Here is a 27,608-nt window from a genome sequence, read left to right as displayed (position 1 = left end):
ACTATACTATCACAGTGGTAACCAACACGGTGCCCTTAAGATGTTGTTGAACTACAACTCCCATCAACCCCAGGCAGCATGGGCAATGGTCAGGGATGATGTCAGGCACCATGTTGTCTATCACTGTCCTGTAACCAGTCCTGTGCACATTGATCATGCAAGAAAAAATAGTTCTGCGATAGAAATGATAGCTAGAATGTAAAGAGAGCCATTCTTGATCTGGCTGATATAGTCTAGCATTCTTTTCTCACAAGGGCCATCCAGCTGCCCATGGGAATCCCACCATGAGATCACATAAAGAATAATCAATTTCTGGAGTCATACTTCATCATAATATGAAGTTAGTACATTGTCTTGTACTTTGTTTTTAATGTGACCAGTTTCTCATTACTATCAACAGTTCTTCATACAGACAAAGAACCTATGTTAAACTGACTATGAAGAGGTCAAGTAAGGGGATTCATCTGATAAATCAACTGACTGGAATATTTAAATGCTAACATTAGCTCTTAATGTTTGTCCTTTACAGAATTTCCTGGAAGAATGTTGTAGCACTTCTCTTTCATTACACACACCCCTATATAATCTGATCTGGCATCCTCAGCATACCTTAAATTCGTCATTGAGTTTGATGAAGATACTGGTTTTCTTGTCCCACAACAGGACCAGTCCAGCTGTGGTGTCAATCACCATGTAGATTCCCATGTAGCGGACCTTGAATGGCACTTCACCTCCACCAGAAAGCCTCTGTACCACTGTAAATTTTTCATCAGCGAGTATCAGCTCATAGTTCTGAAAGATGAAAAGCAACAATAAGTTGTAATTCAGCAACTTCTCTTTCAAGTAATTACAACTTATTACTAAACTGAAAACTATGGAGAGACCTGGTCTGAATAGAGATATTGGATTCTTGTCTCATTACACATGCTAAAGCTATTTTTGGTCATCTGTATACTATCCTTTGCTTTTTCCTGTAGGACTAATTCCAGTCGTTAACAGTGTCAACAGGTTTACCATACCCATCGAGTCAATCACCCATCTCCTACTACCCTTCTAAAAAACCCCCACCCCACCTTCCCACTATATATAAGAGTCTTCTGTTTCAGTGTATCTGAAGAAGTGTGCATGCACACAAAAGCATATACCCAGAACAAACTTAGTTGGACTCTAAGGTGCTACTGGACAATTTTTTATTTTTTTTATTTCGACTACATCAGACCAACACGGCTACCTACCTTTACAGCTTAGTTACTTTGCACTCCATGATTTCCCCATTTGTAGATTTAATATAACCCAGTTCTGTCCAGGTGTACAAGTCATATTTTGTGTTCATCTTGCGTGAACCTACTTACCCCCATGAAGACTTTAATGGCTTTTGAGCAGGTTGTCCCAGTGGTGCCACAGGGGATGTTCTCCGTGATCACTCTGAAAGTCCCTGCATTTGAATTGTTTTTACCGCAATGATCCTGTGGAGAAGAGGGTTATATGGTGTTCATGAACACAGCTTGCCATATCAAGACTAAAGACTCTGCATTTCAAAAAAGCAAGTGCTTGGGGAGAAAAGTATTATACCTGGACCAGTGTGTATTCACAGTCTCCACTGAAGCTATAGCGTTTGCCATCAAAAGTGATGTAATGACCATCTCCATAAACAGAGCATGTTGCCAGGCAGGGTTCAGTGGAGCACTCCCACTTTCTGTTCTTACATGTACTGCACAGACAGAAATATGGTTAAATTCCACAGTGGCGGGGTTTGTTTGACCCCCCCCCCATTTAGATGGAAGAGTTCAATACTTTTAGTTCAGCTTATAACAGGCTATACGTACCAAGTATTACATTTCACCTTGATGCTGTCCCCTGGCTTGTATGTGGCTTCATTGTGAATGCATGGACACTCTTCAGCAGCTACACACCCACCTTGGCCATCGGCCACCAACTCCTTGGGACACATGCAGCCAGAGACGCACTGTGTGCTGTACTGTAACAGAAGATAAGGCAGCAAAAGATGTTACTTGACAAATCAATAGGTGAGAAACAAAAGTGTCTAAGATACTAGACAGAGTGAAATCAGTATCTGTCTCCAGTGGTGCGTTACCAATGAAGAGTCAATTAATTAGCAAGCTATGCAAAACTGCTTCAAGTTTACTTTTTCAGAGGAGTTTAGGTGTGGAGAACTTTTCTTGAACTCTTTGAGAGAATGCTATTATAAATCACTAGATTGTGAATTGGTATATTGATACCCTTGATTTTTTAAAAAATGTTGGGTGTCCCTTGATTTAAAAATAATGTTGGGTGTAAGAGTGATTCACAAGTCATAACATGGTGGTTAAACTGGTTTACCATGCCCTGCGCCTCCCTGTCTCTACCACTGAAGTACCTTCTGATGGGTTCTGTAGGCTAGCTTTCGTCATTGCCTCTGATCACCCATCAGCATGACTCCTATTTTGTAACAGGAGACCATGATGAATGCTGAGCGGTGCTGACAGTTTCATAAATTCAGGAAAGAAGTGATAACTGCAATCATCATGGGAACAATGTAATACATAAGTTAAACAGGTAATTTAGATAAGAAATGGTTACAATGTAGTCACACTTACGCATTCCATGTCAAGGGTCTGACAGCTCTTCTGACACTCGGCTCCAGTGGCTCCTACTGTGGCATTAGTGCAGTCAAAGTAGACCATGGGAGCAAAACATTCTGATAGAAAGGAGAGCTAGATGAAATCTCAGCTTGAAATTAGACATTAGCCACCATAACAGTGAGTGTATGTCATGAAAACTAGTTCAGGGCACACCATTATCAACACCTCACTTAAAAACACACATAAAAGTCTTTGTACGACGACAACATTATATTTTCACTCCCAATTTTAAGACAGAGGCTGGTGGCTATCTTGGCTATGGTTCTTAGCAGATAATAGGAACTTGCATCACTCAAGGTTGGAAAACAACTCCTCACATCTGTACATTGGAGGGAAGCTATGGGATATTTTCAGCCAATCTACAGAGTACTCAAAGTCCAATTGAATATTTCAGTTTTACAAGGTCTCTGGAACTACTATTATCTTTTTCTGTGATTTGGCTTACCTGGTTGTGGTTTCACTTCTCCAATGCAATGAAGCTTTCCCTGTGTGCAAGTGCTGCAAGAGATGAAGAATGTTTCTTACTTAAAAATTGAACCAGTTTCATGAAGAGCAGTTGTTCTTGCCTGGCTAAAGGACAGCAACAACAAATCCTTCACGGTGTGGAATGCTGAATTGTCACCTTGTGGCCAAAAGGAAAATGTTTCCCTTAAAATAGCCTGTTAAAATGCTTTAAGAATTCCTCCTTGGTGGATCTGGACTGGGCATTTTTATCAGGAGTGGACAGACCTCAGAGATCCACAGGGCACCTATGGTGCTGTTGCCAGTCTCAAGTTCTCTCCTCACCCTCACCCTCCACCAGCCATTACTAGAAAGCCTGTTTTTAACAGATGTGATAGTTTAATGGTGGGAGATATAGGATAGACAAACGGAAGCACAAAGCATAGTTAAACTATGGAATTAATTACCAGATAACATAGTGATGGTTCACAACTTGGAAGGCATTACAAGAGGATTAGACAAATTAATGGAGGACAAGGCCACCCACAGCTACTAGTCATGATGTCTTTATATTGCCTCCAATATTGCCTCTGAATAATGTTGCTAATGAGCATGAGCTGGGTTGCTATTGCATTCATAAGTTGCTTGTGAGCTTTGCACAGGCTTCTGGTTGGCCATTATGAGAATAAGATGTTGGACTAGGCAGGCCTTTGGTCTGATCCAGCTGGGCTCCTATATTTTTCTCACATAAATAAGAAACTTTGGGGCATTTAGAAATGTGTCACAAAGGCACCTAATATCTAAGCACCAGACATTACAAAATTAAATTGACTGAATCTTCCAAAAAACAAAATTTAAAAAATCATAATTAAGGGCAGCTTAGAAGCATGGTTCTATGGAAGGAAATTTTGGCTATTCCCATCACCTCATAACAATGCTTATTTCAAACCATCACTTACCATATGACACCATTTTCATGGATAACTTCTCCAGACAGTAGAGGAGTCCCTTTGTAGTAGCAGGGGCAGCTGGTAGCAGGTACACATTTGCCACTCTCATCCATATACATCCCTTCTTCGCAGGTGCATCCATCCACAGAGGTAAACTTAATGTTGCAAGTGACATCAGGCTCACTCAGAGATCGGCAGGTGGGTTGGCAGGAAGTAATGTTGTAACGGTAAACCAGGGTTTTGGGACACATTTGGTATTTGGCTTGAGAGAGGGAAAAGAAAAGAAGTTGTTCCAGAGGTTATCAAAGGGCTACAGTGGCTATAAATTACTAGACGTCGCAGGGTACAATGTATACTCAAAAACATTGGCTGTGTGTGTTTAGATGCATATCTGTATATCTAGATGCTGGGCTCTAGTCCCAGAGGCTGGAGAAGCTTAGGATGTCTGCCTCACCATCCAGGTGTGATGGGATGTTCTGGGTACAGTGACGTATGCTGCTTTGTGCATAAAGACTGTATGAACGATTGCTTGGGTGCCTTGAATTAAATTTAACTTGCAGAAGGGAAGTTACTATCTTGTATGGGTTTATGAAAAGGAGCCTGTTCAAAACGTGACTAATCCATGTAATTTATTGGCCTTTGAATCAAGCTATGTGATTCCAGATTCATCTTTAAGTCACAGCTTTGAAAACTACTCATTTGATAGTTTGTGTGTTTTTCTATCTTTTCCAAAAAAAATATGTCTTTTACTCCTAATTTCTAATCCAGTGCTGTCAAGAATTCTTTGGTGTAACTAGAGAGAGAAACTAGCACATGCTCCATTATTCACATAAGACTGTAAGGTTTTTTGGTTGTGATTTGCCTCCCCATGGCAAACAATAACTTTATTTCCTTCTGAACTTTCTGCAGCTCCCGTAAGCCTCATCTGTATCTGCTCACCAGATTAAGACTTTCAGGAAACTACTGGCACCACTTTGGGGGTGTCACACAAACAAAGCATAGATGCTTCAAATTCCTTCAAAATCTTGTCCAGGATAATTTTGAAACTACAGCTGCTACTAACTGGCAAAGATCGGGTCCACATAAAAACCACCTCCTTGAAATGAGTTGTTTTGATTCATCAGTATTTCAGGCTGTGGAGGGGATCAAAATTATCTTGAGAGGGAGCAAATTGAACCAGGTGGCCTTGTTCTGATGTGCAGTTGGGGAAATTCAAAATGGCAGCCAACAAAAAAAAAACCTGCCTTCTTTGCCACTTACTAGCAGGCAGCAGTTGAATTTCTATAGAAAAAGCCACACATCTACAGATGAGTAGATGTTTCTCTCTAGCAGCTCATTTTATTTGAGAGATGCAGTGGCTGAAGCAGATGCATCAAAAATAAAGTCACAAAAATGAAGTGGTGTTCTAAACAACTGCAGTATATTTTTAAAACATTTGGGTTTCTTTCTTCTTTTTAAAAAAGAATCAGTTATAATATGCATTGTTACATTATGTATTATGCACCCTGCACCCTCCCCAAACCTGTTCTTGAGGGTTGGGGGAACTCCAAGAACACATTTAAGGGGTGTCCAGGCAGGGCGGAGGGAGAAAAGAGAAGAACTTTCCATCTTGCGCTGACAGAGATTCACTTAGCACCATGTTGGATACTTAAAAGTAAGCTCCATTAATTTCATTGAGACTTACTGCTAAGAAAACTTGCAAAATAATTCAGCGACACTGAAAAAAATCCAAAAATGTTGGGGTGAATCATGGTTTGGAGTTCTATTTGAAACACTTTGACAATCTCCTCTGGTCACTTGCTTTTTGGTTTACAAAATCCTCATAACTTACTACAGATGCTGGTTCTCCATCCGCTCAGCAGCACTCCCTTTGCAGCACAGGCTCTGACATAGGAGGAAAGGGCAGCACACATACAGTCCTCACTCCTTTCACAATTGCAGGTATCAAACATACAGGTCTAGGGAGACAGAGAATAGCCATTAATATTAACTCCCCCCACCCTTCAGGGACATTTGCTCTTAAACCTTCACATGAAGAACTCATCTATGAATTTAATCTAAAAATATGTCTTTATATTTCACACTGCTTGCTTTAAACTACTGAGGACCTGGGAGTTTCCTGAGAACCAGCTGCTTAAATGTTAACCTCTGTCTCAGAAGTTGGCAAACTACATGGCCAACCACACAGAGTGGAATGAGGAGATGTTTATATTTAGTAGTGAAGCGAGAAATGAATATGTAGGATAACATGATATGGGGATTGATAATATACATTAATGACAGAAAGTTTGGCAGAGAGTATACTGAAGCCCTGACATTGTTTATCCACTCTAACAGGTTTAATTCCCACCCCCAGGAGTTATGTTCAGATTCTCATTGGCACTTCAAAGAAACAGAATGTACAAAGTACCGTGTGGAAAACAGTAGGATCTACTGCAGAGTGGCACTTCTGAAAGGGTCCATTGCTGTCCGTCAGCAGGCCGCACCAGTGTGAAGCATATTTTTCTGTACAAGACAAAGGGCAATGTGGTTTTATACATATTACTGCAGTGATGGGCAATGTGTTTCAGCCCAAGGAACACATTCCCTTCTGTGCAGCCTCTCAGGGACCTTACGCCAGTGGTGGGCAGGGCAGAGCTACAAACTTCACCTTTGTACAATAGTCTAGTTCCTTCAGACTCATGCATCCCTCTATATCCACCACCCAAGCATGTAAGAATCACTATCAGAGTTCGAGAACCTATTCCAGCCAGTCAATGAGAGAAAATACTGTATTAGAACTTGCTCTCATTGTTAACTGTATCTTTCTGCCTTCCTTCTGCATCATATAGTTGTGCTTGCTTGCTCAAGTCACCTATAATCTGCTTTAACCCGTCATCTTTTGTCTGTCATGCCATTTTTCTCTGCTGTCTTAATACACCATGATCTGGATAATGTGGAATAGTCTGCAATGATTGTTCCAGCTGTACAAAGCCCTTTTCTCTTACGGGGAGCCATTGTCATCTGAGAGCCAGTGTGACATAGAGCAACAAACTATGACTTAGAGAGTGAGTGTTGGACTCACCCACCCAGCTTTTAAGATCCCTAGGTGTCCAAGAACCAGTTACATTCTCTCAGACAAGCTTACCTCACAGGGTTGTTGTGAGGATAAAATGGGAGGGAGAAGAATTAGGATGCTGCATGAAGGAAGGGTGGAATATAAAAGCTAAAAAAGTCAACATGACCTTTATGTCCTTACCAGGGCAATTTCTATTGTACAATAGTTAATAGAGTTAATGTGAGTTTCTGCTTAAAAAATAATTCTAAAGGGTCTTTCTAATTAGGCTGTTGGTTAAAGAGTGTCCTAGAAGAAAAGCTGCAAAATATCAGTGCACATACCATTTTCTATGCTGAGAGTACATGGGTTCTCGAAAATATTTTTGATGTCAGGACAATTGGCCTGTGCTTTCCACGTGTTGGCAAAAGCAGCTGAAGTTCCTTCTACTACTCCACTGGCAGCTTTGAAGTCATCTGCTTGGACATTGTTGAAGTTTCCACAGAGACCTGGAACAAAACCATGGGGACTTTAAATAACAACAATAACAACAACAACAACAATAATTTTATTATTTATACCCCGCCCATCTGGCTGGGTTTTCCCAACCACTCTGGGCAGCTTACAGCACATAAAAAATGGTAAAACATTAGACATTTAAAATTTCCCGATACAGGGTTGCCTTCAGATGTCTTCTAAAAGCCAGATAGTTGTTTATTGCCTTGACATCTGATGGGAGGCCGTTCCAGAGGGCAGGTGCCACTACCAAGAAGACCCATTGCCTGGTTCCCGGCAACCTCACTTCTCACAGTGAGGGAACCGCCAGAAGGCCCTCAGAGCTGGACTTTAGTGTCCGGGCTGGACGATGGGGGGTAGAGACGCTCCTTCAGGTATACTGGGCCGAGGCTGTTTAGGGCGTTAAAGGTCAGCACCAACACTTTGAATTGTGCTCGGAAATGTACTGGGAGCCAATGTAGGTCTTTCAAGACCGGTGTTATTTGGTCTCGGCGGCCACTTCCCAGTCACCAGTCTAGCTGCCACATTCTGGATTAGTTGTAGTTTCAGGGTCACCTTCAAAGGTAGCCCCACGTAGAGTGTGTTGCAGTAGTCCAAGCGGGAGATAACTAGAGCATGCACCACTCTGGTGAAACAGTCCGCGGCAGGTAGGGTCTCAGCCTGTTTTCCAGATGGAGCTGGTAGACTGCTGCCCTGGACACAGAATTGACCTGCGCCTCCATGGACAGCTGTGAGTCCAAAATGACTCCCAGGCTGTGCACCTGCTCCTTCAGGGGCACAGTTGCCCCATTCAGGACCAGGGAGTTCCCCACACCCCACAGTACACCTTTCCTGTCAGGATTCAACTTTAAATCCTTGCAATCCTTCATACAGCATCACAGTGATTTCAGTGAACATCACCTCTATGTCTTGAGACTAATGACTAATTGACTCACTTACCACATGTCTGCTCTTTGTGGGCTGGGTCCAAGCGTACAAATAATTGCATGATGGGCACGAGCTGGATCTGTAACTGGAGGCCGAGTTTTGTATCCACAACGATGAAGAAGGATGAGGGCCTGAAGATGGTGACATTGGCTGTCGAAGTGGAATATAATGAGTTTACTAATGGGATTAAACATTTCATCAGGTGTCAACTGATGATTCATATGGCTATGGCATTTGCTACAAGGGGGGGGGGGCACGAGGGTATGTGCATTTTGCATACTTAACAATGAGGTAACACTGCTTAGCATTTTAACCATTTTCCCTAGTAAATGGCCTTCTAGCATAAGAGAAAAGTCCAAAATCCTAAGAACATCAGAAGAGCCTTGCTGAAGGTATCCTTCATGTTGAGAACAATAATAGAGTAGGAGAGTGAAGAATGATGAATGTCATGTGTTATCTCTGAAAGGAGAACTTACATGCTGAGATAGGCAGCTGGGAAAGGATCATATTCACATACACGACCCCAGTAGACTTGATCACAACTACCTGGCAGAGGAGAAAGGTAAAGATAATGATGAACAAGTATGGTTAAAAATATCATATACGCTTGTTTTCCTGTTTCTTTGTGACTTTGGATGACACTGCTCATGCACATAAACTTCCAACAAAATCCACATTGCATTGCATCTGTAGCAGTGAAGCCTCTGACACCAGTTGATTGTGCTGGAAATGAACTGTTCATGAATGCTCCAACTGCTCAGGAAACAAAGCTGCTAGAATGTCTGGAATAACTTTTATGAGGGAAGGGACAACTGTCAATTGACTGGAATTAAATCCTCACCCAGCTCTCTATGGATCAGAGTATGTTTGTGGGGCAGTCTGGAGAATGGGAAGAATCACAAGGAGATAAGGAAGCAAAGGGAGGGAGGGAGAAACCGGAAGCAAGTTAGTTGAAGGAAGAGAGCACTAGGCCAAGAAACAGTAACCAGAGGAAAGGATAGATATGGGGAAGGAGACTTGAAGAAAGGAGCATTGGAAACAAAGAAGTGGGAAGAGAAGGAAAATGTGCAAGGAAGGTAAGGTGGAGGGCTTGAGGTTGTGGGGCAGTGGGCTTGCAATATGAAATCTAAACTGTGAAAGGACTTACTGTAACCTAGAGGGAAATGAGGGCCACACAAGGGGACTGAAGTTCACATTCTGATTGGGACAGGTCAGTTGGCTTATTGTTAGGAGTAGTAATTGAGACTAGGAGATAAAACTGAGCAGTTCTACACATTTTGCATAAGACTGAACATATTTGCTGTTTCACTGTGGGCGGAAGGAGTGCTTCTATAAATCAGTGTGTAATCTCCATTTTGAGCATATAGTTGGCCTTGTTTTCCATACTTACTGTCTCTCCTCCATCTATGTTGATGGCGATGCCTTTCAGGCAGGTCTCGGTGTCTGTCAGGCCACATTTTCGAATGTCTCCCAGAACAGTGAAGGCCTTACTGTCACAGAGCTGGAAGTGAAGAACACAGAGTGTAGGCAGCATGCAATGCTTGGCTTTTTATATAATCATTACCGCATGTCTTTTGAGCTAGCTGGGTTGTTTATTTAAAATAATGACAGCCTGCTTTTCATTGTCAATATGGGGCAACTTCCCACAATTAAAACAATATAATGTCGTTTTTACAACACGTTGCTAACATGTTTTAAAAAACAAAGTATGCTATAAATAAGACTAAAACGTGATAATTTAGCAAGTCAAATATCATGCCAAGTTCCTATGGAAGATTAAGAGCTTGCCTAAACAAGCATACTTTACCTTGTATTTGAAAGGCAAGGAAGATCATAGAATTGACATTTCTCTTAGAATAGGAGCCAGTGCTGTAAAAGGTCTATCCCTTGCTCCCATTGATATTTCATTGCAAGGAGCTAGCACATGAATAGGGCATCCTCTCCATTATCTTAATGGGCAAGAGGGCTCATGAGGTAAAAGAGCTCCCAGTGTTTTGCTGGACCAACACCTCCAGATGCTGCTGAACTACAACTCCCATCATCTCTGACTGTCCGGAGGCCACAGGGTCCCCATCCCTGGCTTAGGGCTTTATACAGGAAGTAATCTGAGGAGAGGTGCTGATTTGAAGTGAAAGCTTCTGGACTGGATGTAAACTAAATTAGTCATACTTTAGCCCCATTGAAATTAAGTATTGGCTAAGCTCAAGTCCCATTAATTTAATGGGAACTAAGTCCAATTAGATGGGACGCGGGTGGCGCTGTGGGTAAAACCTCAGTGCCTAGGACTTGCTGATCACATGGTCGGCGGTTCGAATCCCCGCGGCGGGGTGAGCTCCCGTCGTTCGGTCCCAGCTCCTGCCCACCTAGCAGTTCGAAAGCACCCCCAAGTGCAAGTAGATAAATAGGTACCGCTTTATAGCGGGAAGGTAACGGCGTTTCCCTGCACTGCGCTGGTACTGGCTCGCCAGAGCAGCTTCGTCACGCTGCTCACGTGACCCAGAAGTGTCTTCGGACAGCGCTGGTTCCCGGCCTCTTAAGCGAGATGAGCACGCAACCCCAGAGACAGACACGACTGGCCCGTACAGGCAGGGGTACCTTTACCTTTTTTAAGTCCAACTAGCCAACCTAGCAGTTCGAAAGCACGTCAAAGGTACTGCTCTGGCGGGAAAGGTACTGCTCTGGTTCGCCAGAAGTAGCTTAGTCATGCTGGCCACATGACCTGGAAACTGTACGCCGGCTCCCTCGGCCAATAAAGCGAGATGAGCGTCGCAACCCCAGAGTCTGTCACGACTGGACCTAATGGTCAGGGGTCCCTTTACCTTTACCTTTAAGTCCAACTAGCTTAGTCTCAATCGGCGTTTTGTGAGATGAGCCTTGTCAATGAGGCTGTGTCCTTCAGGTGTAGCATACACATAAAATCTATAGGGACTCAGAACCAAGATTTTCCAGGCCCCATTCCATCTCCCCAGCCACTAAAAAACACTCTATGTGCTTGGTTTCCCAGTCTGAGAAATACACTGCAATGCTTAAACAGCAGTGAATTAAACTAGCCTTCCACAACCTGTACCCTCCAGATGTTTTTGGATTCCAACTCTCATCATCCCAGACCAGGGCCATGCTGGCTGGTGCTGAAGGGGGTTGTTGACCAAAATATCCAGGTTGAGGATGGCTGAATTGAACAGTTGCATATGAAATCCCCAAAGCATGGCAACTGCAGTTCTTTCCTATGGGACTTTTGCAAAAGCCTGCTGACATCAACGTACTTATTTTATGTTGGACTCTTTGCTGGGGTTTCCTGTGTATAGAAAATTACTGTTGATGTCAATAGCTTAATTAAATCAAACCTTTTTCCTGTGACATTCTAACCAAGCCATTTTGATCCCTGCATGTGGGGATTTCTCCATTGCAAACCTCCCCAAAAGTTAAATATTGCCTTTTGGTTACCTTAGTTAAGACATAGCTACAGTCCCCAAAGACCGAATAACGTTTCTCATCAAATGTGGAGATGTGGGAGCCTCCTTCAACAGAGCACATTCCGGGGCAGTCAAGGCTGACACAGGCCCACTGGCCTCCAGTACATGTACTGAAGAGAAGAGAGTGGTGTGCATCAGGTGACAGTGTACACAAGGAAAACAAAACAAGCAAAAAAGAAAAGTACAATAATTAAAGCTAGGCTATTTTAATACACTTATTTCCCTCTCTTTAAGTGCTGCTGTAGGTTGTGGTCTTTTATTAATGAACAACTTTTCTGTAGGTAATCCAATGTTCCTTGATGAGCTATAGCAATGTTAATAACTGTTTTTGAAAGACGTTGAAACAATAAATCATAACCCGTGTATTCCTGAAAGCTTCGTATTTCAAAACACACTGCCGAAATGGGGCCCTTTAGTTAATTTTGGAATAGAAACGGATTGATGTTGCATATTTGAACAAAAGCCTCTTTAAACCTTCATCTCCTTCATATACAATATGAATGCATTCAATGGGTTGTTGTTTTTTTATTTAAAAAATGGGGTTTCTCCTCCACCTCCTCCTTCACAATGACATTAACCTGCTCCTTAAAAAAATCCTCAAATATCTCCTCTTCTTTGTGAATTTTGATGTCAAATATACCTGGAGGGATATCCTAGAAACAGCAGGATATCCTTTGAATATGGATACCTGTACTTGACATTCAGCCATATTAATTCACTCATATTAATCTGATGCCCGTCAGTTGGTGTTTTTTCAGTATTTTGTAGCTTATTTTGTTTCATATCATTTATAGTCTACCTTTCTTCTGTCACGGAACCCAAGGGAGCATCCATGTGGCTCCATGCTGCAGTGTTTTAGCATTTGACGCAATTGACACTAAAGTAGTAAACATCAATACTGAGATTCTTTTTTTAATACCACAACATTCTACGCTTGAGTCATTATTCCCATCACATTTATTTTTTAGGCAATAGGAATGAGCAGATGTGGGTGTCTTACCATGCAGTGCACTGGGATGCAAAAGAAGCTCCAGGAGAATAAGTGTCTCCATTGTAAGTACAGTGACAGTCCTTCACAGCGATGCAACCAGAGCTGCTTATGTCATCAAACACAGTGCCTAAAAGAATAAGGAGGTAGGTTAGGTATCAGTTTCATTGTTTTTAAGATCTGTGAGGCACATTACACCATTCCACTGACTTTGGTATTGTCATGCCAGACTCCTGATGGCAACCTACCATGTTACCATTTTCAAGTAGCTCGAGAAATTGGCATTGTGGGAGCTGCATTATGTGGGATGTAATCCACTGGGAGCAGTCAAGTACAACATTCCTTGTTTTGCTAGAGTGGACATGCAAGGGAATGTTTGGTTCAGCCAGTCAAAACTTCCTGTCTTCCTGGCCTGGAGCATTCTTCCTTGCATGTGACTAGTAGGTGGGCATGACCTTTCCAGACCTGGTAAAAGGCAAGTCACGCTGCTACCTTCCCCTTTTTGACCTTCCCGTTTGTCCTGTCTGCTTCCTGCATCACCTGGACTGTACTGCTGGCTGCCACAGCAGTTCCCCATGTTATCTCCCATATGAGGTAAACCTGTTTGTACATGTGTGTAACTTTAAGCCTAAAGCCTGCCTTCAGGGATCACACTGTGCTCTGCCTGATCGTGAGTAAAACTACTTTTTGTTACTTATGAATAAGACTGTGGTGTCTTTATTCTTTTAGGAGGGATTCAAAAGGGGTCTTATCAGGAATATTAGAACATATCTCAACCTGGGCAACCCAGATTGAATTGTTTATTGTCTTAAGAAACTCACATGAGTTTGCAACCAGTTTTCTGCTCTGTAAGAAGGGGAATGCACTCTAGCAGAGTGAAGAAACTTGCTAGTGCAAGTTGGGAAGGATATTAATAATCAATATATCCTTTCCTGCCACCCCCAACATTCCCACACATTAAACACCTGTAGTAGTAGTAGTAGTAGTAGTAGTAGTGTGTGTGTGTGTGTGTGTTCTTGACCAGATTTGCTTTGTTTTAAGAGCATACAAGCTACCATGCTGGATCAGTTCATTGAGCCATCCGACTGAACACCCTGCCCTCATAAAACTTGCCAGTCATTCACTCTCAGCAAAGTTCACAGGAATTTCTTTTTCCCTCTTTCTGCTAATACTAGAACAAAGCATCACCCACTGAAACTGAAAGTTACTCAGAATAGCACCAGCACTTCAGCATGAAATAAATAAATACATGCATTTGTTAAAAAATGAAAAGGAACGATCTTTTTGATTGTATGTATTTCTAGTTTGCCTTTCTGCAAGAGTGTATGACCTTTCCAGCAAGAAGTATTATAAAATAATTAAAAACATTTTAAAAATAAAATTAAAATATGCAAAGAAGTGTGCATATATTAAATTTTTAATTTGCCTATCCACAAAAGCACTCTATAAAGATATATAGAAAAAACAAGATCCAAAATAAATCCAAAAGTGTGTGTGTGTGGGATTAAGAACCACCCTTAATTTTCATAGCAGAGGATAGCAATCATGACTATCTCATTTAAAACTGTAACTGAGGAAGCTGTTTTCCATGGAAAGCTATTAATATCCAGAGCCCCTGCTGTCAGCCTAATGTTGTTTGTTGACTTACCTGGTGGACAAAAGCAGCCATCTGTACAATGATCTTCACAGAGCTGGGACCTTTCGGGATTGGTACAAGTATTAGAACAGGGGGAGCCACATTCCTGGTGCACCATATTGAAAGGGCATGTCTTGGCTGAAAGGAGACATGAATTAAGAAGCATTAGATGACCCACTATGTAATTTTTGTGTTGGTTGTTTTCTTGAGGTGAAATTGCTTTAAACAAATGGTGTTTTATGTTCTGGTGAGGGTTTTTTTTAAAGCAGGAGTATGGAAAACAAGCCCAGTGAGGGGAAAATTAAGAAACTGGGTATATGTATACTAGGCATAGACAAGAAAGCACACTTCTAATACATGAAGAACTGTTGCACCAAACAGGGAAAAATTGTATCTTCTGCTGCCCCAGAGGACAGGACTAAATCAAATGGGCTTAAGCTACAGGGGGTAGACTTCAGTGGAACAGGAGGAGAATCTTTTTTGATGGAAAGTTCTATTCAAGAATGGAATCCATTGCATGGGGTTGGAGAGTTCCCTCTCTCACTAGAGGTCTTTAAGCAGAGGCTGGGCAACCATCTGTTGGGCTTACAGGATTTCTGTATTAAGCAAAGGATTAGGCTAGATGGCCTACAACAGTGCCCCCCACATTATGATTAATTGAGTCTGACCCAGAGAGGCGGAAGTGCCTTTCAGAGATACTTACCACACAGATCTTCTGTCCTCCATTCCATTGGCAGTCCACCAGCATGGGCACATTGCCGGGAATATTCAGCAAAGGTGTTGCAAATGCAGTAATCAGTGGCAGACTTATCACAGCTGCACAAGTCTTGTACGCAAGCATCAATGTAATCTTGTACTTCAACCAGTGCATTGCAGCCCATGAATGCTTCACCAGTCAATACTGTTTGGCAGACAGTACTCTGGAAGTAGGAAATAGACAGTGTGTGTAATCAATGGGCTTCATAAAGCGCCAGTTAGCTATTGAACTACTACTGATTTTAACCAATGATATTTGTAAGTTAGCATTTATTTCCAAAAGTTCATTGTCTCAGTGTCTTTTGCATTCCCTGAAGACAAAGCAAAGGGAAAGAAAATATCAGATCTCCCTTAAAAAGAAGGTACAACAAAAAGAATCCTTACAAACTCCTGACTGCAATTGCTTGCAGCTGAAGGGGCAGGATCTTGGCATTCTTCGGTGGGTCCATCCATCTTCTGCATGTTTCCAAACTGCACAGGATTCAGTTTGATGTCTGCAATAAGTATGAATAGCATTATTTCCAAAATGGTCATCCTAAAATTGTAGTTAGAGCAGGAGTAGATCGGGTACAGCCAACCCTACTGGTCCAGAGTGGCACAGGCCACATCTTTATTTTCTTTATGCCAGATAAGTTTGGCAGATGGATGTAGAAGCAAGAGCTTGAACCCATGAGGTGACAGCCAGGTCAACTACTGGAAAGATATATTTTAAAAGTCCCCACCCCTACCCATTTACCTCAAGAAAGCCCAGATTCATGTCCCATACCTATGCATTAACAAATTCCAAGTTGTGATTAATCTAACAGCTATAGTTCCTATTAAGGTCAATGAGGTTAAAGTAAAAACACCCACATCTGTCTGCATCATCTTGTTGGCAATCCCAACCAAGATGCCTTCCTGGCCACATCAAACCAGAAGTTGCTCAAGATCCATGGTGAATTCCCTGCTGGATGGGCTGTTATCCTTTATGACAGATGGGTTGGTGCATAAGACCAAAAACAGAATGTAGGTCTGTCCTCTTTCAAACTTCCATGAAGGAATCCTACCCACGTCTGCCTTGAAAGATCCTGCATCCCAGACTAGCACTATGTAGTGGCATAGGTCAGGGAGACAAGATATAGCCAGGTCAGAAACTTGGAGGAGGATGTTCTCTGCTACATCATTACTCTCCTTGCTTGACACAAACTCAGGAAAGGACCATAGCTCAGTAGTAGAGCAAGTGTTCTACATAGAGAAGGCCCCATGTTCAATTCCTGGTGTCTCCTGGTAGGACTAGAGGAGACCCATGTCTGAAACCTTAGAGAGCTGACACCAGCCAGCATAGACAGAGCTAAACTAGATGGACCAATGGTATAAGGCAGCTTCCTATGTTCGTATATTCGAAGTTGGGAGCCCCGTTCCCACATTAAAAAAAATAAATACTCATGTTTTAAAGATGTAATAGACCATTTACAGAATTAGCTACAAAAAGACAGGGAAAACAAAGACTGCAATTTTTGCAAGAGATCACTTCAACAGACGAGCCTTGGTCCTTTTAAAATGCCACACAGCCTTTCACAAGTGTTTGCCAATATAAACATTGCCGTCTTACAAATGAACTTTCAGAAGCAATAACAACAGAACTGCCTGTGTGCATTGTTTTGTGGGGGGGGGGGGTTGTATACTTACTGTTAGAAACAAATTCATTGAAAGTTGAGATTCCATTGAAGTCTCCACAAAGACCACAAGTCTGATTAGCATATTTCTCATTCAGTTCAAGCTAAAACAAATGGGGGAAGCAAGAGATAAGTATAGTGAAATCACAGAGTGTTGAATATGATGAATAAAAATGAGAGCTGATGGCTGGTTTTGCATGAGAGTGGTGAACAACTGATGTATAGATGAACCCAATATTTACAAGCTGATTGAGCTTGTAAATATTTACTACCTGACTGAGCTAATTTTGAATGGCTCATTTTGATTACTCTCTATTCTTAGAACAGTTTCCCCTTCTTCCTTGAACCCTTCCCCACATCATCTTCTATGTTGGTCTGACAGGCTCCCCAACCCCCTGGAACAGATTTGAGTGGGGGCATGTGGGGCTGAAGAGAGAAGAGGGAAATGAAAAAAAAAAAAAGGAAGCACACTCATCACTTCTGCCTGTAGGAGTGTCTGGTTAGTGCAATTCTGCCCCTTCAAGTTTTGATCCAACCCACTGAATTAAGATATTAACATGATGAAACATAATGACCAGACCACCAAAGAAATGAGCCAAGAGCTCAAGAGAGCAAAGGGATATACTGAATAATCATTCTGGTTCACAATATCAGGCATGACTTATGAAGTCACTCATGAGTAAACTGAAACAAAACCAAACCCCTTTTTAAAAAAACCTCAAGAGTTATAGCTATCTTTACATTTCACTTTTAAAATAGTATGAATTTAAGTGCGGGGTTGTGCTTGTGCTTTTATCTTCTAAACTGTGCGGCTCAAGACCTTTCTCTAAAAGATATGCACTCAGGAATGCTGATTACATGAGAAAAGCGATTAATTTTTAGCAACAGCTTTCATCTTGTTTCCCCCCTCTTCCCCCTCTTTACTAAGAAGAAGGTAATCTTGCATTAGGTAATCTTCGATGCCGAATACAGGCAAATTTGTTTTTTCCTAATTTCAAAACGAAATGGAGGGCATCACATCTAAACTGCAAATACTTTTAATCACCACTTACTTGCTAACAAACACATGATAAATAGTGCCATGGTTGTTCGTTACAAAACAGCATATTGAGCATTCATATTCTTACCAGAAGGCCATCCTCTTGGTTCCACATGATCACCAAGCCTAGCTTGGAAACAATTTTCAGGTAACCTGAGACTGTCTCCATCAAGATTCCCAAGTGGCTGTAGGGCAGCTGGACGCTGGAGATAAAGCAAATTGCAACTGAAGGTGGCAAATAGAAAACCTCTCGTTGACAAAAACCTAATTCATCTTTTTAAGAACATTCATGGCATCCCTTCAATATAAACAGACACATGGTTCAAGCATATGAAACTACCCCATTCTTATAAGACTGATGTGGCCCAGGTCTAACCATGACTATTCTCATGCAAAGACACTTTTCTCTTAACAATTTCACTTATAAATCAGCCTTATTCCAGCACTTTAGGTGCCTGATGATAGGATTGTTGCTCTCTGAAAACACTGGAGCCTGTGAACTACAGCTACAACCAATAAAAGCTGTGGCATTTATAACCCACCTTGGACTATGCATAGCTGTTTGCTCCTGTACCACACAGCCACTCTGTGTTGTTGGCCCCAATAGCATTAATAAGGTCGTTAGTAAAGTAACTGAACTTACTGTTCTGCATTGACAGTAATGGAGTGTGGCGTCAGTTCAATGGCTGCTCCGTCAATTTTTATGATGATATGGCTGATAATGGCAGCATTCTCAACCACAGAGCGCCTTATTTGGATGTTGAAGTCTTCATAATCAGATTTGCAGTGGGAGGAAAAGACGTAGTTGCAGGTGCCAGGGAAATGGTAGATGTCCCCATCAAAGGTCTTGAAATGGAAGTTGCCCCATGTGCTACACACTCTCCCATTGTGAGCAGAGTTTCCGGCTGTGGATTCAAAATAATCTGTAAGGTTCTACCCAAATCCTTCGCTCACCCACCCACCCACCTATCCATTCATCCAAGAATCACCCTCAGTTTATCTTCAAAATCTACATTTCTATAAAATATGGCCACATGATATTCTTTTATTTGCTCTTGATCTGTTGTTTGATCTTGAAGGGAAGCCCATGGGTTGTTGCCCTTTCCTTTGTTTCTCCCTAGTCCATTTCTAACCGATATGATACTAAGGTTCAGTTTTGCAATCTTCCTTTCTGGAATACAGCTGCTAAAGAACCTTTGAAGTAAATGGAATGGAACTTGAATCAGTGGGAGGAATCCAACTTCTTGCTAATGGAATAGTTCCGTCAAGGAAAGCATTTCAGCTTGCCATATGGAATAACCCCCCTCTCTTCCACCCCACCTCCCCAACCCCAATTTGGGCACTCTCCCAACTCACCAGAGCCAATGGCGGTGGGGGAGGACACAGGGGAGATGGGGAAGAGGAGCGGGGGAAGAGCCCCATTGCACAAATGGAAGTCCTTGCATAGGGCTGCCACTGATAGGACTCATTTGTTGAAGTTCACCCAGTGAGTGGAAGATTATTGTCTAAAACACAAGAATGTGGTTTGTGGTTCACTTACCTTTCACAGCCAGAGTTGTTCTCATGGGAGGGATGATGGTCACAGGAGGACTACGAGATGGTTTGACAAAAGCTGATGGAAATAAATATGATTACAGCTTGTACCAGCATTTCCATAATGAAATAATAGAGAGATATCTCCAAATCCATTTGATGAATAAAGCACTAATGCAGCTTCCCCCTGCCTGGCACTCTCCAGACCTTCTGAACTACAACTTCCACAATCTCTTACTGTTGGCCTTGATGGCTGGGGCAATGAGAGTTCAACTATGATTCTCAATCCCCCCCCCCCTTCTATTCTGGATAGTGTGGCTTTTAAATGCAAATTCTAGTGAGCTATTAAAGGATTCTAAAGTAGAGGCCAAGTGGCTGGTGATGAAATCCTGAGATTTGTCATACTGATAGCCCAGTTCTGTGCATAGTTTACCTGAAAGTGATTCCCCAGTGAGTTTACTGAGATTTCTTCTCAAGTAAGTAGGGACAAAATTTCTGCTTAAAAAAATAAATTCTTAACTAAGTGTTCAGATATGCACATGAGGAAAGTATCGGTGTGACACTACCTACCACTTTCTGCAGAAATAAAATGTCAAAAGTGTTCTGTCAGAATTGGCACCAAATACAACTTGTCAAAATAACCAAAATGGTGCCAACTTTACTCATGTAATGAGGCTTTTCTTATGTGGAGCATACGGTAACTTGAATATGATACCAGCCTCTTCCAGGTAAAAACTAGTCACATTGTAAATTAATTGCTTTCCCTTTGCTTTGTGAAAGGGCATCACATACACTGTGAGCAACGTGAGAGGGATTAAATCCTTTCACTGTGTTTGGCTCAAACAAAATGTGATTATGTTTTATGGAATATCTTGTTTCTGAACTTGCATACAAAGAGATTTGCGCTGGATGTATCTAGGCATAACAAACAGCAGCATCTATAATAGCATGGTCTTGGTCTGGATTACATGTAACATGAAGCCATCATATGTTGAATCAGAGTTGTTTGTTTGAATATTCAAAGCTGTAGTCAAACAGATTAAGCATGGTTTGTTTTCTGGTCACAAACTATGGCACACCATGGTTTGTTGTTGGCTTTTCAGCCATGGCTTATTTTAACAAAGGTTTGACATTTTGTCCAAACCCAGCAGCCTTGCTGCTTTACCTTGGTTCATTTGGCCATCCTGCCTGAGACAATTGCCAAGTTACAGAGACAGAAGGCTAGAAACAAAACATACTTTGGGAAAATAAACTGTGGCTTGCTTACTTGTCTATAAGATGATATGTTGTGGTTTGTTAACCTAGCCATGGTTTAAAGAAACCATGGTTTAACTGTGTGTGTAATTATAGCCGTTCTGTGTTGCTACACTGAAGTAGCAGTTCATTAAACCTGGTGTGAGAGGAAAGGATATCAGCATTTGAGGGTTTCCCACAGGCATCTGGGTGGCCACTGTGAGAAGAGGATGCTGGACTAGATGGGCCATTGACCTGAACCAGTAGGTTCTCCTTGTCTTAGCCTCTTTTATCATTTCTGAAATCTCATTAGGGGCTAGCCATGATTCAGGAATTACTTCCAGATATTCCTACATCAGCGCTTGCCCCTTTGCAGTAAAAACATAGATTCTGTTCAACACAAGGGCTATTGCAACATACAAGAAGAGAGGAGGAAATAGCGGGCTTCCTCCCTTCCCACTAGAATTTACCAACACTTGTAGTTTATGTGGGACTGAGGTACCAGTCATATGCAGTTTTTTATGTAAGAATTTCTACAGTTTGAAACATAAAGCTTTCTACAGTTCCCCCAGAAAGTCCCTCTTTTCTGTGTTGTTGTTTGTTTGTTTGTTTTTTTTTTGCAAAAATATAAAAGATAATGAGATGCAGAAAAGTTATATTAAAAAATTACTTAGTGCAAGACTTAGCCTGCCTTTAAAAGCAATACAAAACTAACTCCGTGTATCTTGGATGATTCAAAATGTGAATAGTCCTGATCTTTTATAGCTCCTACCATAAATAGAGGGACGCGGGTGGCGCTGTGGGTTAAAGCCTCAGTGCCTAGGGCTTGCCGATCGAAAGGTCGGCGGTTCGAATCCCCGCAGCGGGGTGCGCTCCCGCTGTTCGGTCCCAGTGCCTGCCAACCTAGCAGTTCGAAAGCACCCCTGGGTGCAAGTAGATAAATAGGGACCGCTTACTAGCGGGAAGGTAAACAGCGTTTCCATGTGCAGCTCTGGCTTGCCAGAGCAGCGATGTCACACTGGTCACGTGACCCGGAAGTGTCTTCGGACAGCGCTGGCCCTTGGCCTCTTTGAGTGAGATGGGCGCACAACCCTAGAGTCTGTCAAGACTGGCCCGTACGGGCAGGGGTACCTTTACCTTTACCTTTTTACCATAAATAGAATACAGTATATGAAATGAATACCATAGTTTATTTTAAGAACCACTTTGGTTATCATTTGCATAACTTGTGTCAAAAAAAAAAATTACCTAAGAATTCTTTAATTCTGTTTAACTGGGCAATATCCAAAGTTAGTCATACTCAGAGATGACTCATCAAAATAAATTGATGTAAGTAATTAAGTCCATAAATTTCAGAGGGTCTACTCTGACTTCGTTGGCTATTCCCCATAGTTTGTAGATTGCACAGAGTGTGAAACCCAATTAATGTTAGATTAAGGCAAAGCAAGAGCTAATCACCTATTTCTCAGAACAGATAAATTTGTAAATTGCACAAAGTGATAAAAGCCAGTGTTCAACAGCACATTTAACTCTTCCATTGAATTTAAAGGGGCTTTGTATTGTTTTTAACACTCAATTGAAAGCTGCCCAGAGTGGCTAGGGAGACTCAGCCAGATGGGCGGGGTATAAATAATAAATTATTATTGTTATTATATTACAGTGTTTGACTTTGGCTGGGTCATGGGCTGTGTTCCTTTCTGAATCTCTTTAACTTTGGCTTCTCCCTGTCAGTTCTGTTCAAGCTGTCATTCTTACTTTAGCTAAAAGGGAGCCAGTTTTTAAGCATATTATGTAAAATGGACAATGTGCAATTTATTGTAGAAGCGAAGGTGATCTAGCCGGTGAGCCATGCAAACAGCTTTCTCTAATTATTCAAAAACACAATCTAACATTCTTAGGCATTTCCAAAATGATAAAATTACTATGCAGATATGCTGGACCTGTCCCAGTTGGGAGTGATGCAGTTTAGAACTTCTAAGCACAAAGGGATGTATTTAAATGTCCCACTATCATGGGTGTACCACATGGGTGTACACCCATGCTCACACGTAATATATTTGTGTGCTGCGCAAACACCTATGCAATACAAACATAGTTCTAGATTAGATACCTGCCTCGCATGAGGGTGTTTGCTTGCTCTTTGACTGATAGAAATTAGCATAATCTCAAGATAAACAAAACTTTATCCACTGTACACTATCTAAGAATCAAGCCTTAACACCCTACATGTTCCCAAAGATAACAAATTAATAGCTTGAGGAGCTCAGTTTTCATTTTCAGAGCAAAAAGGAACAGGTGCAACTCAGAGGGGTGTGCAAGCAATCACTTTGTGAGCTAAAGCAGAAAACCTTTAGCTTCAGTATTGCCTCATCTCTGCCTACTAAGAGGCTGGGATGCAAAAACTATGTAGGAATTTAAAGCAGAGACCAAGAATATGGGAAAGACGGAAATAATTATGGCTTGGCAATTGCAAACATATCTGGCTAGCGCTGGAGTCCAAATGAAGTTAGAAACACCTACGGTCATCATGTGTCGGCTGCACAGATGGATAGTCGTAATTTGACTGCTGCTGCTGCTGTTGATCATACTGCTGGTCTTCATACTGGGATTGCTGGTCTTCATACTGGGATTGCTCAACCTGGGTGTTGACTGTGGCAACAGTTAAAACAGTGAGAAAGGGACTGCAACAATTCTGCTAACTAGCAAAAGGCAATGGCACAGGATTTGACCAAACTTTAATTCATTTCTTCATTAAAAATATTTTTTCCTGGCCCATCAACTTAACAGCTAACAAGCAAAACTACATACAAAACATCATAGGTGGGGGAACTGGCATCAGCTCAAAATACAATTTTCAAATCATCAACCAGTCTCCTAAAGCCATTCCCTTCCTCTTTCAAAAGCCCAGCTAAACAAAGTTGTTTTTAGCATGCTGTCTGAAACCAAGAATGGAAGGGGCTATGTGAAGTTCTCAGGAAAGGGCACTCTGAAGTCTAAGCATCAGTATTTTAAAAGACCTGTCCTTTGCTTCAAACCATGGAGGCATATTGTGCATGGGTGTCTCACTTACAAGTAGGCAGACCCACAGATTTGATCTCATGCTAGAAAAATGAATTTCAATAGAGACAAATGTCAGGTTCTACTTAGGCAGGAAGAACCAGCTGCACAAATTTAAGATGGGGGGCACCTAGCTTGCCAGTAGTACATGTGAAAAGGATCTAGGGGTCTTAGTAGACCACAAGCTTAGCATGAGTCAACAGTGTGATACAGCAGTAAAAAAAAGAAAAGAAAAAGACCAATGCTATTCTAGGTTGCATCAACACAAGTATAGTGTCCTGAACAAGAGAAGTAATAGTACTGCTCTGTTCCACCTTGGTCAGACCACACCTGGAGTCTTGTGTCCAGTTCTGGGCATCTCAATTTAAGGAGGATATTGGAAAGCTGAAAGCTATGCAGAGGAGGGCAACCAAGATTAGCAAGGGCCTGGAAACAAAGCCTGATGAGAAATGGTTGAGGGAATTGGGTATGTTTTGCTTGGGAATGAGCAGGCTGAGAAGAAGGATAATAGCCTTCTTCAAGTATCTAAAGGGCTGTCACATGGAAGAGGGACCAAGCTTGTTTTCCCCTGCTCTGGAAAGTAGGACCTGAACCAATGGCTTCAAGTTACAAGAAAGGAGATTCTGGCTAAACATCAGTAAGAACTTTCTGATAGTAAGAGCTATTCAACAGAGGAACAGACTCCCTCATAAAGTTGTGGATTCTTCTTCACGGGAGGTTTTTAGGCAGAGGTTGGATGGCCATCTGGCAGGGATGCTTTAGTTGAGATTTCTGCATTGCAAGGGGTTGCACTAGATGACCCTCAGGGTTCCTTTCAAGTCTACAGGTCTATGATTCTACGATTATCTGTGGCTTTCCCATTTGTAAAGCATCAGATGCTTTCAGTTGTTACTGGACAAAGCATGTGCTTTACCACTGAGCTCTGACCCTTCCCAGCAGAAGCAGAGTATCAAGGCAGCAGACCTTTCCCACTCTCCCCCTCACGCCACACAACTGATACACTGTTCAGATTTGTACTGCATGAACATGGAGGTTCCACTTAATTATTATGGTTAACAACCTGCTCTCCCTGACTGGTTTTCTGCTCTTCTTTCAAAGTCACCTAAGAGATGCCTTCATCTTGCAGCATCAAATTCCATAAATGTGTGTAAAATGATGAAGGACTTTCCCTTATCTATCCTGAATCAAGTGCTAATCAGTTTCGTTGGGTAACTCCCTGTTCTGGCATGAGAGAGGGAGAAAATACCTCTCTGTGTCCACTTTCTCAACACAATCCATGCTTTTGTCAATCTCTAGAATTCACCCTTTAGTTACCTTTCTTTTCTGAAGAAAAAAGCCCCCTTCTTTTCTGAGCTCACGTTTCCTGAGTGGGAAACTGCTCCAACCCATTAATCCCTTGAACTGACCTTGCCCAGTTATTGAGATAAGGTGGCCAGAACTGTGCAGAATTCACGTTCACCCACACTTCCCCTTGTCCCACACCTAGAAAGCATGAGTCTCAGGAGTTTTCCACTTGCCAGACTGCTTTCCCTAGGAAAACCTGCTCTTTCCCACTGAAACAGAGCAATCATCAATTCATGGAAAATCCAGTTGACATTTGCTGTGATTCAGTTGTAAGGAGCTAGTTTCCCCAGAGGAAAGTGGTAGGACAAGATAAGTGTGGATAGGTCCTTTCAAGTGCAAGTACACCACAGACTTATATAAAGACACTGGTGTGGATCAAGAGAGTTAGTGGAGCAGACCCACTGAATGGGGCTTATATTGGTCCAGAGGAACTTTACCCCATTGATTTGAAAGTATAAAGCATGATTAACTTAGTCTGGATCTAACCCATTATGACAAATTGCCTATTCTATTTCCAATCCCTTTCATAACAAAACCCTAAGGGGGATTTTGCCCTTCAACTGCTGCAGCATCCCAAGTTGACATTTTAACTGAGCTTTGCATCTATCGCCACCCAAAGCCAGGTGATGACTTTGATGGGAGCTGGATTGGTCATTAGACCTTTGAAAATCCTGTGTGTAAACTGACAATTGACTGAACACCAAAACCTATTTGCACAATTTTTTGCCACAGTGTAGCTTCTTATTGTTGGTATGCAAAATCATACCAAAACATGAACCAGTTGAATCAGCCTTGGGCAGCTTCCTCTTCTAGACCACCCGCCTTTAACCCCCCCCCCAAAAAACCCCAACAAACTTTCCCTTACTTGCATACAAATCATGTGCAATTCTCCCTGAAACAGCTGTCCTGAATTCTATGCTATTTCTTCAGTATAAATGAGTAGGAGATCTTAAATAAGGCAGATTTGTAATGATAGTGATGTAGTTCATTCCATGTAGCCTACACCAGCTGTCCTGTGGTGAAGTATTCACTGTATTTACTGATGCCCACATAGAAGATTGTAGCTGTAAGTGGAAACCATCCTGTTTCAATACATATTTGCAATTGAAGGGGAAGAGAGAGAAGTCATTAACTCAAGAACACTCTCTGTGGATGCACTGCTGAGGAAATAACTGGCTCTGGGCTTGGCTGGTTTAGTTTTCAAATAGCTATGTATTGTGCTATTTTCAGAACCTAGAGTTTGCATCCATTTTTGCTCTAGGCTCAGAAAGAAAATGTGAATGGAACTGGTTGACTCTTGAAATTGTTCTCTATCGAAGATGCTGATAGAAGGAAAGAAGCTTTCAAACCTGTGTTTCCCTTAAAAGTATTGTCTCATTTTCGGAGAGCATTTTAGTTCCATGGGTCACAATGGTATGTCCCTTATTTCAGAATACTTTGATTCCATGGAAGGCTGCTGAAAAATGCTCCACCGGCACAAAGTCCTATTCTAGTACCCCTTTCTGTATGGCTGATCTCAAACATAACTGGATTTAAACTGGAACTCAGTTCATCAAAGTCAGCAAGAGTTTTGCTACTGACTTCAAAAGGCTTAATGATGCAGTGATATGGTTTTACAAATAATATATACAATTCTCTCTTTGCCTTATTAACCTGCCAGGTTTGCTCCTTTTGACAATCACATTTTACAAACCTCATTCGTACTAGTAAAAATCAATCAATCAGTGTCTGAGCATAAAAGATGAAACCAATTTTTAATGGCTTTTATACTGAGGCTGATCTACTTACTGATCATGGCCTATTGATCTACCAAACGACTGCCTCGGGGCACTGGGGCAGTGAATTTTATATCCCTGAAACCTGAGCATATTGTCTTTAGAATGGTGATAGGAAAATACAGGGCAAATATGTTTAAAGTCCTGATTAGATTTAATGAGGCAAAGCAAACAAAATCACTGTAAAGTCTTTCGGACCATGGAGAAAGCAGGCACTAGCTGTTGCCCAGGGAATGAAGTTCTGTTAAAATTTCCTACCTTTTTGGCATGTTAAGGCGATCACTAGCATTGGTATCCATAGTGGTATCCTTGCCCCCCTGCCTGTCCCCATCTTGGCTGGGATTCGGCAACAGGTACCGAACGACAGGCTTCTGAGGAGGCACCTGTCTTTTGATGACTCTTATATAGCAGGAGTGTGGACTTTGGCTTAGTTCCCAGATTGTTTCACAAGTTTCCTAAGAGGTGGGGCTTCAGAGATTTTTAGCAGGTGCATAGGTAAATAGATGATTATTATTTTTTTTACTCTGTCAGGGGCTGGCCAAGTGTATTTGCATCTGGGGAGGAGTATTAATTTTAAGGGACTTTTTTTTTCCTGTGAAGGAACTCAGG

General features: G+C 41.8%; 1 protein-coding gene across 1 annotated transcript in view; it reads right to left on the bottom strand.

Moving 5' to 3' along the window:
• Positions 1–27,369, bottom strand: part of MUC5AC (mucin 5AC, oligomeric mucus/gel-forming) — a 61,752-nt gene extending 34,383 nt beyond the window's left edge. Inside the window, exons 1-24 of the mRNA XM_083428543.1 lie at positions 27,258–27,369; positions 23,344–23,472; positions 19,598–19,669; positions 18,701–18,962; positions 18,146–18,260; positions 17,032–17,122; positions 15,748–15,857; positions 15,311–15,527; positions 14,620–14,745; positions 12,984–13,101; positions 11,955–12,093; positions 9,901–10,011; positions 8,987–9,056; positions 8,523–8,660; positions 7,412–7,576; positions 6,444–6,538; positions 5,865–5,991; positions 4,043–4,295; positions 3,088–3,140; positions 2,598–2,698; positions 1,827–1,978; positions 1,573–1,711; positions 1,353–1,466; positions 610–792 (exon numbers count right to left, since the gene is read on the bottom strand). Of these exons, the coding sequence (XP_083284669.1) occupies positions 610–792; positions 1,353–1,466; positions 1,573–1,711; positions 1,827–1,978; positions 2,598–2,698; positions 3,088–3,140; positions 4,043–4,295; positions 5,865–5,991; positions 6,444–6,538; positions 7,412–7,576; positions 8,523–8,660; positions 8,987–9,056; positions 9,901–10,011; positions 11,955–12,093; positions 12,984–13,101; positions 14,620–14,745; positions 15,311–15,527; positions 15,748–15,857; positions 17,032–17,122; positions 18,146–18,260; positions 18,701–18,962; positions 19,598–19,669; positions 23,344–23,472; positions 27,258–27,330 (3,153 nt within the window). The 5' untranslated portion in view covers positions 27,331–27,369. The remainder of the gene's footprint in view (positions 1–609; positions 793–1,352; positions 1,467–1,572; positions 1,712–1,826; positions 1,979–2,597; positions 2,699–3,087; positions 3,141–4,042; positions 4,296–5,864; positions 5,992–6,443; positions 6,539–7,411; positions 7,577–8,522; positions 8,661–8,986; positions 9,057–9,900; positions 10,012–11,954; positions 12,094–12,983; positions 13,102–14,619; positions 14,746–15,310; positions 15,528–15,747; positions 15,858–17,031; positions 17,123–18,145; positions 18,261–18,700; positions 18,963–19,597; positions 19,670–23,343; positions 23,473–27,257) is intronic.
• Between the last annotated feature and the right edge of the window lie 239 nt (positions 27,370–27,608).

The sequence above is a fragment of the Podarcis tiliguerta genome (genome assembly GCF_965153285.1).
Source record: "Podarcis tiliguerta genome assembly, chromosome: 1".
NCBI classification, from domain to species: domain Eukaryota; kingdom Metazoa; phylum Chordata; class Lepidosauria; order Squamata; family Lacertidae; genus Podarcis; species Podarcis tiliguerta.
Note: the sequence above shows the minus strand (reverse complement) of the source record. Positions and strands in the feature narration are given on the sequence as shown.